The 15,945-nt window shown below is 40.3% G+C and overlaps 1 protein-coding gene across 6 annotated transcripts in view; it reads left to right on the top strand.

Moving 5' to 3' along the window:
* The window catches only part of cntrl (centriolin), a 108,440-nt gene that overhangs the window by 67,856 nt on the left and 24,639 nt on the right, over nucleotides 1–15,945 (top strand). For 4 of the 6 annotated variants that reach the window (XM_059993815.1, XM_059993812.1, XM_059993813.1 and 1 more), the window contains exons 29-35: nucleotides 1,110–1,236; nucleotides 1,626–1,790; nucleotides 2,710–2,869; nucleotides 3,265–3,380; nucleotides 7,791–8,008; nucleotides 9,709–9,866; nucleotides 15,254–15,327. In XM_059993815.1, the coding sequence (XP_059849798.1) occupies nucleotides 1,110–1,236; nucleotides 1,626–1,790; nucleotides 2,710–2,869; nucleotides 3,265–3,380; nucleotides 7,791–8,008; nucleotides 9,709–9,866; nucleotides 15,254–15,327 (1,018 nt within the window). Of the gene's footprint in view, nucleotides 1–1,109; nucleotides 1,237–1,625; nucleotides 1,791–2,709; nucleotides 2,870–3,264; nucleotides 3,381–7,790; nucleotides 8,009–9,708; nucleotides 9,867–10,482; nucleotides 10,596–15,253; nucleotides 15,328–15,945 lie in introns of those variants that run through there. The other 2 variants (XM_059993814.1, XM_059993816.1) reach the window with 2 other exon arrangements.

Genomic DNA, 15,945 nt, shown 5'->3' with positions numbered 1-15,945 from the left:
AAGATTATAGGAGTTTGAATGAAGTTTTCAGTGAATTTTCCAATGTAGAATCTTCCAAAGTTTTCATCTGAGTGAACCTTTTCTTTAAGAGATAATTATTGTTTTTAAGTATCTTTCTATGTCCATTTTCTTGCCCGATAATTAGGGTTTACAAATTTGAATCTTAATAATAAACTGGCAACACCATGAAATGTATTAATTCCTGGCCAAACCGAGTGCTCCCCGCAATTCTGAAAACTCAATGAGACAGTTCCTTCTAATTAGATTAATAAGCAGATCCCTGTGATGTTGGTGTTTCTGTTGGCCACATTTTTGTCTACAGTATCCTGGAAAGCAGAGATTTAATGTGTTTTTGATTTGATTTGCAAGATAGACCTAGAATCAAAGCCAAAATATTCAATTCATTAGCCTAGAAATTCAAAAGCTTTGAGATCTTGGAAAGATTAGTAACCAATAGATTGCACTGTAAAACTGGATGTTGTAGTTCTTGGGGAATTGGGATAAGATTCCAGCCTGGGTAGGGTGAAGCTAAGACCCCAAGGGAAATTGAGACTTTTATATGAGTGATTAGAACAAGAATAGTAGCTTTCAAGGACTGCTTAATATAGAATCTGGGTTTCTCACACTTGCATTGTTGAAGAAGGTTATTTGCTTGCATTGTTCCAGGCATTCAAGAAAATTGTTTTTCAGCTGCAGCATGCATTGTTCCTAGTTACTGAAGAGAAACCCAATGTTTGAACACACAGGCAGAAATTAAAAGTTATAGTTTTTGCATATAAATTAAGAATTCTGTTCAAGGTTTAAAAGAAACTGCAGATACAAGAATTTGAAGCAACGAAATATCTGCTTGAGACTTTTTTCAGGATTTTAACCAAAAACATTAACAATTCCTTTTCTTACACAGATGCTGCTTGACCCATTGAGTTCCTTCAGCAGACCACTTACTACAGTTTCAGAAAAAGTGATCAATTTAAATCTGAGTCCAGTAACAATTTAATAATTTGAAGTCTTGCTTATTCTTGGGTTAATAGCAGTTGATAGTTAATTTATTAGCGTAACTGGCATGCTATATTTTGCCAAGTTTACTAATTGGTCTTTTTATCATTCAGTCTAGAAAAACTGCAAGCAGAGATTCTTTCAGCAGAAACTAAAGAGAAACAGCACCTAGAGACTTTGGAAGAAGCAGCAATGTTGCTAGAGGATAAAAAGAGTGAATTGGAAACACTAAATAGCAAGGTAATTGTGCATAACCTAATTTCAATTGCCATGGGTGAGTTTCAGGATATTAGTTGATCTAGTTGAAATAATGGCAATAGTTATTCTTAAGAAATTGAGGTGCAAGAAGTTATAATATTTTGAAATGATTAAAAAAAAAACAGCTCACTTCATTATGTCTGGCAGCAGATCGGTATTGTTGAAGATTTGAAATGGGAAATGGGAAGGTTTTGTGGACAGATAATCACCTGAGGGGAAAAAAAAGCTTGGAAGGGGGGGAATAAGTAAACATGGTACATGCAAAGCAGACTTAATTATATGCCATATTTGAATATTAGATCGAGGACCAAAGGCAATTTATTAGAGGATTTTCTGCAGTGATATAGTGTGCTTTATTCTTTTGCTATTAGGTTAAAGTAATGAGGAAAGAATTAATGATGTTGGACAGATATTCAGGTAAAAAAAAAGAAGAGCTTAACTTCCTTCAGAGTGATATTGACAAGAAGAAAGCAAGCCTCTCAGAGGTTCTTTTGGAAGGTGAGGCAGAGAAGGTTGATAAGCAATGTCAAATTCAGGTCAGTATGTGTATTTGCTTGGTAAAAGCAATTTTAATGGAATACTTTTCTATATACTCTATATTTGTGAAGTAGTATTTTTCTTCAAATGAACAGTTATTTATGTACTTTATTTATGTAACCACACTCGTACCAATTTCAAGCTGATGAGGCAGCTCAGTAGGAGTGTAGATTTGGTATTTTAATTGTTACATAACATTTGATTATTGGGTAACCTAGCTTGCTGGCCTACTGCTTTTTGATGGATTTTCTTCATTGCATTTAGTTTTGAGTGAATTAATCACATGCCTCCATTCCACTTCAGACAACCCTGTGAACTGGTGTAAGCTGTCTGTACGTCGAAAGCCTGCGAAGTTCACAGAACCTGCCAATAGATTACGTCCCTCACATAAAGCTGCGCTTGAGCAATCTGCCAGTAAATGTGATCTGCTAGCCTCCATTAAAGTTGATGAAACTACTCTAGGGACACATCAACATTGATGAGAGAAAAAACACAGATACTGCAATTTGTCCATAAAATTGCGTGGTAGATTTAGAAAGTCACTTCCAAGTATCAAGGCAAACATTGATGGACTTTCATTCCTCTCTAAGATTATTCATGCTAACCAAAAGTGCAATCTCCAGAAATGCTAGCCTGTCTGCAGTGGTACACTTCAGCTGAATTTGATTCCATTGATTTAATTGGGACTCAATTTTTGAAGTATGGTGCAATGAACTGCTGGGACTATATCCAAAGGATATGAATTTCTAAACCAGTGTTCTTGATTAATAATTAAATCTAAAATGCCAGATGTTGTTTGTCTTTCCAGAAATGTTGATTTATCTGAGATATTTGCACTTTTTCTTTTTTGAGGTGTATGTTGGAAAAAATCTTAAATGTTTTTAATGACTAGTAAACATAAGAAATCTTGATACACAGCAGCTGAAGGCGTTGCTTGAGGAGATGAGTGCACAAAAAGGAGAGCTGAATGCTCAGATTACAGAAAAGAATTCATGCCTCTCCTTAACAAAACAAGAAGTGAAAAACGAGGAAGACAAGCTCCAGAGCATCCAAGTACAGATAAATAAGCAAAAGACAGGTTAGATTTCCCAAGATTAAGCAGATACTGAAGTGCTTGTACTAATTTGGAAACTTTAGACAATATTAGAACCTCAAAATATTCTTGAATAAGCCCTGATTTCCATTGTGTGATGCAGTAATGTTTGCATAATTATTTTTAAAATTTTAATTGTTGGAAAAGTAGATAAAGGCAGCTTTCTTCCGTATTATTTATAGATTGTGCAAATAGAAAAATAGTAAAAGATGTAATTTTCAAGTCTTCACTTGAGTGAGGTGTTCATAAGAGAAAGAGAACTCAAAATTTAAAGTCAGTTTTAAATTAATCTTAAGGAATATTCCTTTGTGTGTTTGTATGTTCATAGATTTCCTTGAGTCTGTCTAATTAAATTTTGATTTGTACAATTTTTACTCCAGAACTTAAACATATTGTGGAAATGGTACAATTAGAAAATGATGCACTCTTGAGATTGAAACAGCAACATGAAAAGAAAATCATGGAACTGGAGAGGATTCAAGCAGCACTGCAAGAGGTCTGTAGTCTGCATTACAGAATTTGCTGTATTCATTAACTATATATAAAAAAAATTGTCCTTGTGTAACAACATCATAAGTGCAGTTTTTTGGAATATGTCTAATGAGTTGCACTAAGACCCAACAAGCCTATTGGGAAGTTTGTTGCATGATAAAGAACATGCTGAGGTTCCTATTTGAATCCCTACAGGAAACCACTGAACACTTCCCATTTTCCTCTACCTGCTTCTGATCTTTTAACCACTTTAATGTCTCCCTAGTCAATATTCATCCCCTCCCAATTACGTTTGCTAATGTATGTTTTGTGGCATTTGCCAGATTACTTCTGAAAAACTGCAATAATTGAAACATTTGTTGCCCCTAACCATTGCCTCATTGGTGAACACTGCTGGCTTTTGTTTGTTCTTTTTTCCTAAGTGTCAATTAATTTAGTCCTGGGTTTCTGGCTTAAGTGTTTTTCTACCGTCGATGTTATATAGATACTCCTGTGGTTGCTGGGTATGTAACATTTTTGAACAAGTGTGCACCATTTGCAGTTTATTTGGTGTAAGCTTCATATCTCAAAAGAAGTGGAATTTTGTAAACAAAGCCACTGCAAGTTCAGTAAACTAGGATACATCTCTCTAGTGACTTTTCTGAGCCCTGACAACCTCTTTTAAGCATAATTACTCTTGTTGAGCTGTCCTGCCTCTTTTTTCATGAGATTGTTAAGATCCTATCAAACCTTTATCTATAAAGTGGAAGAAGACTATTCAGCCACTAAGTCCATGCTGGTTCCCAAGGAATCAGTTCCTTTGGTCCAATTCTCCTCCCACCTTCCCATCACCCTTGCTTATTTTCCTATACTCCTGCAATGTATTCTCTTTTGTCTTTTTAGCGCAGGCAGCTCTGAGTAATGTCTTTTTTAGCATAATTAAAGACTTAACAGGTTTGCTTTTATGCTAGCTCTTTTTGTGATAACTGATACTAGTTAAAGTGCCTGTGGAGATAATATTTTTCTTTTTGCTTTAGTTCAAGTCAAGTCACTTTTTACTGTAATTTCGACTATAACTGCTGGTACAGTACATTGTAAAAATGAGACAATGTTTTTTCAGGACCATGGTGTTACATGACACAGTACAAAAATTAGACTGAGCTACATAAAAAAAACAGACCTACCCAGGACTGCATAAAGTGCACAAAACAGTGCAGGCATTACAATAAATAATAAACAAGACAATAGGCACAGTAGAGGGCAGTAAGTTGGTGTCAGTCCAGGCTCTGGGTATTGAGTTTGATGGCTTGGGGGAAGAAACTGTTCCATAGTCTGGTTGTGAGAGCCTGAATGCTTCGGTGCCTTTTCCCAGACGGCAGGAGGGAGAAGAGTTTGTATGAGGGGTGTGTGGGGTCCTTCATAATGCTGTTTGCTTGCGGATGCAGCTTGTAGTGTAAATGTCCATAATGGCAGGAAGAGAGACCGTGATGATCTTTTCAGCTGACCTCAGTATCCGCTGCAGGGTCTTGCGATCCGAGATGGTGCAATTTCCGAACCAGGCAGTGATGCAGCTGCTCAGGATGCTCTCAATACAACCCCTGTGGAATGTAATGAGGATAGAGGGTGGGAGACGGACTTTCCTCAGCCTTCGCAGAAAGTAGAGATGCTGCTGGGCTTTCTTTACTATGGAGTTGGTGTTGAGGGACCAGGTGAGATTCTTCGCCAGGTGAACACCAAGAAATTTAGTGCTCTTAACGATCTCTACCGAGGAGCCGTTGATGTTCGATGTTCAGCAGGGAGTGGTCGCTCCGTGCCCTCCTGAAGTCAACAACCATCCCTTTTGTTTTGTTCACATTCAGAGACAGGTTGTTGGCTCTGCACCAATCCGTTAGCTGCTGCACCTCCTTCTGTAAGCTGGCTCGTCATTCTTGCTGATGTGACCCACCATTGTCGTGTCATCAGCGAACTTGATGATGTGGTTCGAGCTGTGTGTTGCAGCACAGTCATGGGTCAGCAGAGTGAACAGTAGTGGACTGAGCACACAGCCCTGGGGACCCCGTGTTCAGTGTGATGGTGTTGGAGATGCTGCTCCTGATCCGGACTGACTGAGGTCTCCCAGTCAGGAAGTCTAGGATCCAGTTGTAGAGGGATCAGGCCCAGTAAGCTCAGCTTTCCAATCAGTTTCTGAGGGATGATTGTGTTGAATGCTGAACTGAAGTCTATGTACAGCATCCGAACGTATGTGTCTTTATTTGTCCAGGTGGGTTAGGGCCAGGTGGAGGGTGACGGCAATGCTGTCGTCTGTTCAGCAGTTGGGACGGTACACAAACTGCAGGGGGTCCACTGACGGGGGCAGCAGGGTTTTGATATGCCTCATGACAAGCCTCTCGAAACACTTCATGATGATGGATTTGAGTGCAATGGGACGGTAGTCATTTAGGCAGTACCCTGAAGACTTTGGCACAGGGACGATGGTGGCGGCCTTGAAGCACTTTGGAATGGTGGCGCTGCTCAGGGAAATGTTGAAGATGTCAATGAGAACATCTGCTAGCTGGTCTGCACATCCTCTGAGCACTCTACCAGGGATGTTGTCTGGTCCAGCAGCCTTCCGTGGATTGACCCTGCACAGGGTTCTTCTCACATCGGCCATGGTGAATCACAGCACCTGGTCATTTGTAGGAGGGGTGGACTTCCTCGCTGCCACATCATTTTCTGCCTCAAAACGGGCATAGAAGTTATTCAGCGCTCTGGGAAGGAAGCATCACCCACACAGTCAGGTGATGTTGTCCTGTAATTGGTGATGTCCTGGATGCCTTTCCACGTGTGCTGTGTGTCGCCGCTGTCCTGGAAGTGGCTGTGGATTCGCTTGGCTTATGCACGCTTTGCCCCTCTGATGGCCTGGGACAGTTTGACCTTGCTGTTGTTAGGGCTGCCTTGTGGCCTGCTCTGAAGGCGGAGTCACAGGTCCTCAGCAGTGCACGCACCTCCGCGTTCCATGAGACCTGCAAAGTCAGTTTTAATAGAGAATTATTTTTGTGCAATTGCACTTCTAATTAGCACAAAAGGTGTGTTCTATAAATTCAGGTCTTAAATTTATATCTACAAATAATCTACATGAAAAAATTGAGGTGCTCACAGTTGCATATTGCTTATTTTTACGTTTTTCAAGTAAAGTTTTTAGTCATTTAATTATGTACATGTCTGCCATCAAATGAGATGTTTCTCTGGACCAGAGTGTAAAGCCCGGTAGCACACACAACACACCATAATTTAGGAAAGCAAGAATTAAATCTACAAATGAATTGTGCATAGATAAACAAAGTGCATGGATTAAATATTGTAAGGTACAGTACAACTTATTTAGTGACACTTCAAATGAGATGCAGCAAGGAGTTCAGATGCCTAATAGCTGGAAGGAAGAAGCTGTTTTCCATCTTGACTGTTCTTGTTTTTATGCAACACAGTCTCCTGCCTGATGGTAGAAAGTCAAAGAGGATTTTGGATGGATAGTTGGGATCATTGATAATACTAAGGGCCCTGCGTATGCAGCACTCCTGAGATAAGTCCCTGATGAATGTTAGGGGGACCCCTATAATCCTCTTGGCCATTGTCACAATCCTTTGTAGGGACTTCTGGTCCGATGCTCTGCTACTCCCATACTAGATGGAGATGCAGCTTCTCAAGATGCCCTCAATGGTGCTTCTGTAAAATTCCATTAAAATGGGGTTAGGGCCTCACTTGCCTCAATCTCCTCAGGAAGTGGAGGCACTACAATACCAGGGAGATGGTATTGAGGTACCAGGTGAGGCCATCCATGATGTGAGCTCCCAGAAACTTGGTGCACTTAACTCCCTCTACAGAGGATCCTTGTTTGCGCAGAGAGGGTATGGTTCATCTGCACCTTCCTAAAGTCCACTATAATTTCCTTGGTCTTCTCCACATTCAGACTTAAGTTGGTGTCTTCACACCAGTCCACCAACCGTCCACTTCTTCTCTGTACTGGAACTTATCATTGTTGATGAAGCCGACCACTGTTGTGGCATCTGCATCTTGATAATACAGTTTGAGCTGAATCCTGGGATGCAGTCATGCATTAGCAGTGTGAACAGCCCTGGAGAGTGCCAGTGCAGCATCTTTAGGTCAAGTGTTAGTGTTATGTATAAAACAAGGTATCCTCTCCTCCAGTAGTTTGTAGTAGTTGATATTACTATAGGTGTTGTCTTTAAAATATTTCATTTTTATTTCTAAATAGCCACTTAATTGATTTAAAAATAATTACAAAATAAGATACAAAATGTATGCATATTCTTTGAAATAACTGGTGTATAATGCTATGTTTAACTAAAAGATACTCAGATTAAGTAGGATTTATTTTGCTCTACCTTGGTTACCACATTCAGTTTCACCAGGCACATTAAATGTAATTGTACTGCAGGAGAAGAGCGAACTGGAAAACTTGCAGCATATTTCGCAGAATCAAAAAGCAGAAATAGAACGTCAAAAACAGCACATTGAGAAGGAGCAGCAAGAAGTAGACCAGCTGACCACAAAGAAAAATTCCCTTCAGCACAGTGTTGAATCTCTAGCTAAAGAGAAAAAACACATGGGGGAGAATTGCCTTGTGCTGGAGAACAAACTTTCTCAAACAAAGAGGTAAGGAAGTGGGCAAGTTATCAATCTAGATAATTTTCAATAAAGCTTGCCATAAGTATTCCAGATTGCCTAGTTGTTCAAGTAACATTTGCTGTTGCACATCCTTGAGCTTAGAGTGTTAGACTAATTAAACATTATCTATCATGGCAATGGTTAATTGTTTGGTCTCATCCATTATGCTAAATCACAATGAACCTTAAAGAAACCCAGAAGACCAAAACAAAGCTGTTAAATCTAGAACAAAAGCCAGCCTGAAGTGCTGAATCAATATCTCTCAGTAGAAAAATGTACTTGTATGTTTGTTGGCAGGGCCACATTTAACACACTGTTAACTTCCTGGACCATTCAGTACTGAGGGAGTGTTGAATTATTTGAGGTGCTGTTTTTGTGATGCAATACAAATATCACCAATAAGACCATAAGATATAGGAGCAGAAGCAGGTCATTCAGCCATTGAGTCTGCTTGGCTATCTGCTTGGCTGATCCAATTCTTCCGGTCATCCCCATTCCTCTGCCTTCTCCCCATACAATTTGATGCCCTGGCTAATCAAGAACTCATCTATCTGTGCGTTAAATACACTCAAGGACTTGGCCTCCACTCGTGGCAACAAATTCCACAGATTTACCACCCTTTGACTAAAGTAACTTCTCCACATCTCTGTTCTAAATGGACATCCTTCAATCCTGAAGTCATGCCCTCTTGTCCTAGACTCCCCTATCATGGGAAATAGCTTTGCCATATCCAATCTGTTTGGGCCTTTGAACATTTGGAATGTTTCTGTGAGATCCCCCCTGATTCTCCTGAAATCCAGGGAATACAGCCAGATGTTCCTCATACAGTAACCCTTTCAGTCCTGGAATCACTCTTATGAATCTTCTCTGAACCCTCTCCAATGTCAGTATATCCTTTCTAAAATAAAGATCCCAAAACTGCACACAAAGTGCCTTAACATCACATCCCTGCTCTTATATTTTATACCTCTAGAAAAGAAAGCCAACATTGCATTCACCTTCTTCACCCCTGACCCAACCTAGAGGTTAACTTTTAGGGTATCCTGCATAATGATTCCCAAGTCCCTTTGCATCTCCGCATTTTGAAATTTCTCCCCATCTAACTAATAGTCTGCCCATTTATTTCTTCCACCAAAGTGCATGACCATTCACTTTCCAACATTGTATTTCATTTGCCACGTCTTTGCCCATTCCCCTGAACTATCTAAGTCTCTCTGCAAGCTCTCTGTTTCCTCAACACTACCCACTTCTCCACCTAACTTTGTATCATCGACAAATTTAGCCACAAATTCATTAATCCCGTAGTCCAAATCATTGACATACATCGTAAAAAGCAGCAGTCCCAACACTGACCCCTGTGGAACCCAGTGGTAACCAGCAGCCAGCCAGAATAGGATCCTTTTATTCCCATTCTTTTGTTTTCTGCCGATCAGTCAATGCTCCACCCATGCTAGTAACTCCCTGTAATTGCATGGGATCTTATCTTGCTAAACAGCCTAATGTGCGGCACCTTGTCAAAGGCCTTCTGAAAATCCAAGAACACCGCACCTACTGCATCCCCTTTGTCTCCCTTGCTTGTAATTTCACTGAAATAATTCACAATTCTCTGAATAAGTTTTGATATCTTGAAATACTTAAAAATCCATTTTAGATGTTTTAACTTGTTATTTACTTCTGTGTTATTCCAGAGCTGTTGAAATCACTGAAGACAATAACAGAAGGGCTCTGTCTAAACTGCAGCAACTACAAACAGAGCTGAGTGAGCTGAATCAGGAAATAAATCAAATTAAGATCCAGAAGCAAGAGTTAAATCAGAAAATGGCATACACACAAAACTTACTACAAGGTATAACAGTTAATTGTGTATGGTATAATGAGTTGAAGCTGGGAAACCTTTCCACGTATTACACTGTGCAGAACTAAATGGAGATGACTTTTATCTACCTTGACTTTTGAAAGTTTGCTTTTTACTGGTCTGATAACTAAGGAAAATAAAACCAGAAGCTACTAGCCATCAACCAATTGTGTGGAAATAGTTGCATAAGAAAGGAAGCAATTAAAACAAATGTTGAAACATAGCAACATAGAAAACCTACAGCACAATACAGGCCCTTCGGCCCACAAAGCTGTGCCAAACATGTCCTTACCTTAGAACTACCTAGGCTTTACCCATAGCCCTCTATTTTTCTAAGCTCCATATATCCATCCAGGAGTCTTGTAAAAGACCGTATAGTTTCCGCCTCCACCACCGCTGCCGGCAGCCCATTCCATGCATACACCACTCTCTGCGTAAAAAAAAAACAAACAAGCAAACAAAACAACTTACCCCTGACATCTCTTCTGTACCTACTTCCAAGCACCTGAACACTATTCCTCTCGTGCTAGCCGTCTCAGCCCTGGGGAAAAAGCCTCTGACTATCCATACAATCAATGCCTCTCATTATCTTGTACTCCTCTACCAGGCCACCTTTCATCCTCCGTCGCTCCAAGGAGAAAAGGCCAAGTTCACTCAACCTATTCTCATAAGGCATGCTCCCCAAACCAGGTAATATCTTTGTAAATCTCTTCTGCACCCTTTCTATGGTTTCCACTTCCTTCCTTTAGAAGGTGACCAGAATTGAGCCCAGTACTCCAAGTGGGGTCTGACTAGGGTCCTATATAGCTGCAACATTACCTCTCAGCTCTTAAACTCAGTCCCATGATTGATGAAGGCCAATGCCACAGAGTCAACCTGCATAGCAGCTTTGAGTGTCCTGTGGACTCGGACCCCAAGATCCCTCTGATCCTCCATACTGCCAAAAGTCTTGCCATAATGCTATATTATGCCACCCTATTTGACCTACCAAAATGAACCACCTCACACTAATCTGGGTTGAACTCCATCTGCCACTTCTCAGCCTAGTTTTGCATCCTATCAATGTCCCGCTGTAACCTCTGACAGCCCTCTACACTATCCACAACACCCCCAACCTTTGTGTCATCAGCAAATTTACTAACCCGTCCCTCCACTTCCTCATCCAGGTAATATATAAAAATCACAAAGAGTAGGGGTCCCAAAACAGATCCTTGAGGCACACCACTGGTCACCAACCTCCATGCAGAATATGACCCGTCTACAACCACTCTTTGCCTTCTGTGGGCAAGCCAGTTGTAGACCCACAAAACAATGTCCCCTTGGATCCCATCTCTCCTTACTCTCTCAATGAGCCTTGCATGGGGTACCTTATCAAATGCCTTGCTAAAATCCATATACATTACATCTACTCTCTACCTTCATCAATGTGTTTAGTCACATCCTCAAAAAATTCAATCGGTAAGGTAAGGCACGACCTGCCTTTGATAAAGCCATGCTGACTATTCCTAATCATATTATACCTCTCCAAATGTTCATAAATCCTGCCTCTCAGGCTCTTCTCCATCAACTTACCAACCACTGAGGTAAGACTCAGTGCTCTATAATTTCCTGGGCTATCCCTACTCCCTTTCTTGAATAAGGGAACAATATCCTCAACCCTCCAATCCTCCAGAACCTCTCATGTCATCATTGATGATGCAAAGATCATCGCCAGAAGCTCAGCAGTCTCCTCCCTCGACATCCAGACTGGTCCTGGTGACTTTTCCAACTTGATGCTTTCCAAAAGCCCCAGCACATCCGCCTAATATCTGCATGCTCAAACTTTTCAGTCCACTGCAAGTCATCCCTACAATCGCCAAGATCCTTTTCCGTAGTGAATACTGAAGCAAAGTATTCATTAAGTACCTCTGTCCTCTCCTCCGGTTCCATACACACTTTTCCACTGTCACACTTGATTGGTCCTGTTCTCTCATATCTTATCCTCCTGCTCTTCACATACTTGTAGAATGCTTTGGAGTTGTCCTTAATCCTGTCTGCCAAGGCCTTCTCATAGCCCCACCATTCTTAAGGTCCTTCCTGCTAGCCTTATAATTTTCTAGATCTCTATCAGTACCTAGTTTTTTTTTGAACCTTTTGTAAGCTCTTCATCTTGACTAGATTTACAAAAGCCTTTGTACACCACAGTTCCTGTACCCTACCATCCTTTCCCTGTCTCATTGGAACGTATCTACGCAGAACACCACACAAATATCCCCTGAACTTTTGCCACATTTCTTCTGTATGTTTCACAATTTATGCTTCCAAGTTCCTGCCTGATAGCCTCATATTTCCCCTTACTCCAGTTAAACGTTTCCCTAACTTGTCTGTTTCTATCCCTCTCCAATGCTATGGTAAAGGAGATAGAATTGTGAAGTTGCAGAGTTTTGTAGCATATTGAATCTCCACTGTAGAAAGCGATGAGGAATATTTCAGATGTGATCTTTGTCTTTATGGAATTAGAAATTTCCATCACAATCTCCTGATGTGAGAAGCAGTGTGCGGCTTAAGAACTAAGCAATTTATTGGTTGAGAGTTTGGTCCTATACTTAGAGAAATCTAGAAAGGTGGTCTTATTTGGCTTATTAAATTCTGAGGGAGATGCTTCCCAAGCTAGTGGTATTTAGAACAAGGGATCATAGTTTCAGAAGAAGGATCACCATTTTGATAGAGATGAGAGAAATCCGTTTTCTCAGTGTGTAGTAAATCTTTGAAATTCTCTACCCAAGGAAGCTGTAGAGACAGCGACGTTGATTATACTGAAGACAGAGATTGACAGCCATTAAGAGCAATGAGTAATGGGGAGAACAGGAAAATGGTGTTCAGGCCAAGATTAGATCTGCCATGATCTTCCAAAATGGTGGAGTAAGTCCAGGAGGCCAATTGGCATGCTCACACACCCTTACTTTATATTCTTATATTATTAAGCTGACAGAATTTTTTTTTACTGTCAAAGGGATTTTATTACAAACGTAGGCAGTTTATGCTTTATTTTTACAGGTTGAAACTCAAATCCAGAACCCTTGGTACCCGACTGATGCCTGACCACAGTAATTGCCCAATCATCTCCCCAGAACAGAACTGTTCTTTTTAAGTATAGGCACTCACTGGGTTACTTAAGGGTTCTGGGAATTGTCTAAGCCCAAAGTTTCCCTAAATTGGGAATGCTGTCAACTGAGAAATAGCAATGATGGTTTAATTAGCTACAGATTAGTACAGATTTAAGTTAATTTTAGATCTTAGTTGGAACTGGATAATTAGTACTAATTTGTATTCCAGATTCAAAACATGCTGGACCACAGGAAATGCTGGATCTTAGAATTTCAATCTAAGGGTTTTGTGAAGTCACATCTGGAGTACTGTGCACAATATTGGCTTTCATATTTAAGGAAGGGTATAAAAACATGAGAAACTATTCAGAGGGGATTTACTATACTGATTTCTGGAGTGGCAGGTTGCCATGAGAAAACATTACACAGGCTAAGCTTTGGTATCTTCTGACTGTTATCTCTGTATGTGAAGATCTAGAATAGGGGCTATAGTTTTTAAAAAGTTGTCCATTTAAGACAGAGATGAGCCAGAATTGGAATTTGCTCTTCCAAAAACAAGACCCTGTTAAACATTGATAATATAATTTGCCACAGGCCTGTTCCTTTTGTTTGGTGGTGAGACAGATAGCGTGGGAGCTGTAAGGTCTCCGTTATTGCCACGGGCTTGCCTGCTGCTGCAGCTCAGTTGGGGAGATGGCGGAGGTGGTGTAGCCTGGCATCCGTGCTCAGTTGTGGGGGGCTAGCCTCTTCCATCAGTGCTGCCCTCCAGTTTTAAGCTGGTGGAACAACAGGCTGATTTTGCTGGGAACTGTACTATCAATTTGTGGGACATATTGCTCAAGGTATGGGCAGAAATCTTGTACATGTTCAGTAATTGAATTGACTCTATTTCTTACATCCTTCATATATATGAGGAGTAAAAATCTTTAAATTACATCTCTGTCTAAATGTGCAATTTATCATCATCATCATCAGGTGCCATGCCCAGTTTGAGCTTTGGCTGCCATGGCCCAAACACTCCTGTTTTGGTCAAGTGGATCAATCCATTGGTATTCATTTTCAGTTCTCTGGCTGCTGTCTCCATCATCATTTGTCTTTGCCTTCCTCTTCCTTTCTTCCCTTCAATCTTTCCCATAATTACTGTGCATTCTAACTCCACTTTCCTAATCACATGTCTAATGAAGTTACATTGCCTTTTCATGATCTCAAACATTACTTCTCTTTTTGTGTTTGCTCTGATCATGACATCCTCATTAGATATTTGTTTCGTCCATGATATTCTTTGCATCCTCCTCAAAAATCACATTTATGCTGCTTCAGTTCATTTCTTCATGTTACTAGATATTGTCCAACATTCTGAGCCATATAACATAACTGGATAAACGTAACATTTCAGTACTCTGAGGCAGGTTGTCATGCCTAGTTTAGTGTTGGTCAGTATACTCTTCATTCTCGTAAAGGTGTCTTTTGCCATCCCTATTCTTCTTTTGATGTCCATGTCGCACCTGCCATCTGATGTCACCCAGCTTCCTAAATAGCAAAGGAAACTCTAGATCTAGATTCCAAAAAACCTCCGCCTAATCAGAAATCTGTACTGGGAACAAACTGCCACTGTAAGAATAGATGGAGAAGTGAGTCAGTTTATGAAAATCAACAGAGGCATTAGACAAGGGTGTGTTTTCTCCCCTGATTTGTTTAATGTGTACGGTGAAACAGTATTACAAAAAATAAGAGACATCTTCGGAATCCAAAAGTTGGTGCAATTTATAGTAATTTATAATAAATAGTATGTACAACAGGGCAGTCAGTATAACACAGAAATACAATTGTATCAGCATGAATTAATCAGTCTGATGGCCTGGTGGAAGAAGCTGTCCCGGAGCCTGTTGGTCCTGGCTTTTATTCTGCGATACCATTTCCTGGTAGCTGGAACAGTTTGTGGTTGGGGTGACTTGGGTCCGCAATGATCCTTTGGGCCCTTTTTACACATCTGTCTTTGTAAATCTCCCAACTAGTGGGAAGTTCACATATACAGATGCGCTGGGTTGTCCCCACCACTCTGCAGAGTCCTGTGATTGAGGGAAGTACAGTTCCCATACCAGGCAGTGATGTAGCCAGTCAGGATGCTCTCAACTGTGCTCCTTTAGAAAGTTCTTCAGATTTGGGGCCCATACCTAACTTAGTTTTGGAGGTTAGGTTTTTGTGAATTGATTTTTGAAATAACCCACAAAATGGAAATTATATAGAGAGCTGTGAAAACAATAATTTATGAAAAATATTTTTGTTGAACAGAGGAAAAGGCAGAGCTGGAGAAGGTGATGGATAACATTCAAATTACAAAAGATCAGCTGCAGTTAGCAGAACAGGTATGTAATTTTTAGCTTGAATATGCAAACTTTGATTTTATTATGTTTTAAGAACTCAAATGAAGTAGAAAGGGACACGCAAAATTTACCCATTTTGAAGTGCTAAATAGCACCTTTAGAATTTGAATTCAGATTAACTTTTCTGAGTCATTACTGTTGAATTCTTCACATGTATTAAACTGTTGAATGGTGGAAGGAATTAATGTCAGTAGTAGAAAAGGAGAAAAGCAGAAATGAGATCATTTAAATTATTCCAGGAATAAAGGAGGTGAAACTATCCACAGAAGAGAGATCAAAAACTCGGGGCCGAAGTTTAAAATGACTGATAAGAAAGATTAGAGAGGAGATTATTTTTATATCTCACCCAGAGGTGGGAAGGATCTGGAATCACTTCATTTTGTTGTGGGAGGAGGGGGCACAATGGTGGGTGCAGAACATAAAACTTGCTGACAGGGCAAAGGAAATACCATCATCACACAGTTGGCACAGATGTGGCTTACCACCATTTAATGGACAATTAGGAATGAGTATTGATTGCCAGCATTGGAAAAAAAAACCTGAAAAGGCATGTACAGTTAGAAACATAGAAAACCTACAGCACAATACAGGCCCTTCGGC

Source organism: Hypanus sabinus, chromosome 18 (assembly GCF_030144855.1).
Source record: "Hypanus sabinus isolate sHypSab1 chromosome 18, sHypSab1.hap1, whole genome shotgun sequence".
NCBI lineage: Eukaryota > Metazoa > Chordata > Chondrichthyes > Myliobatiformes > Dasyatidae > Hypanus > Hypanus sabinus.
This window is presented reverse-complemented; position numbering and strand designations above follow the sequence as displayed.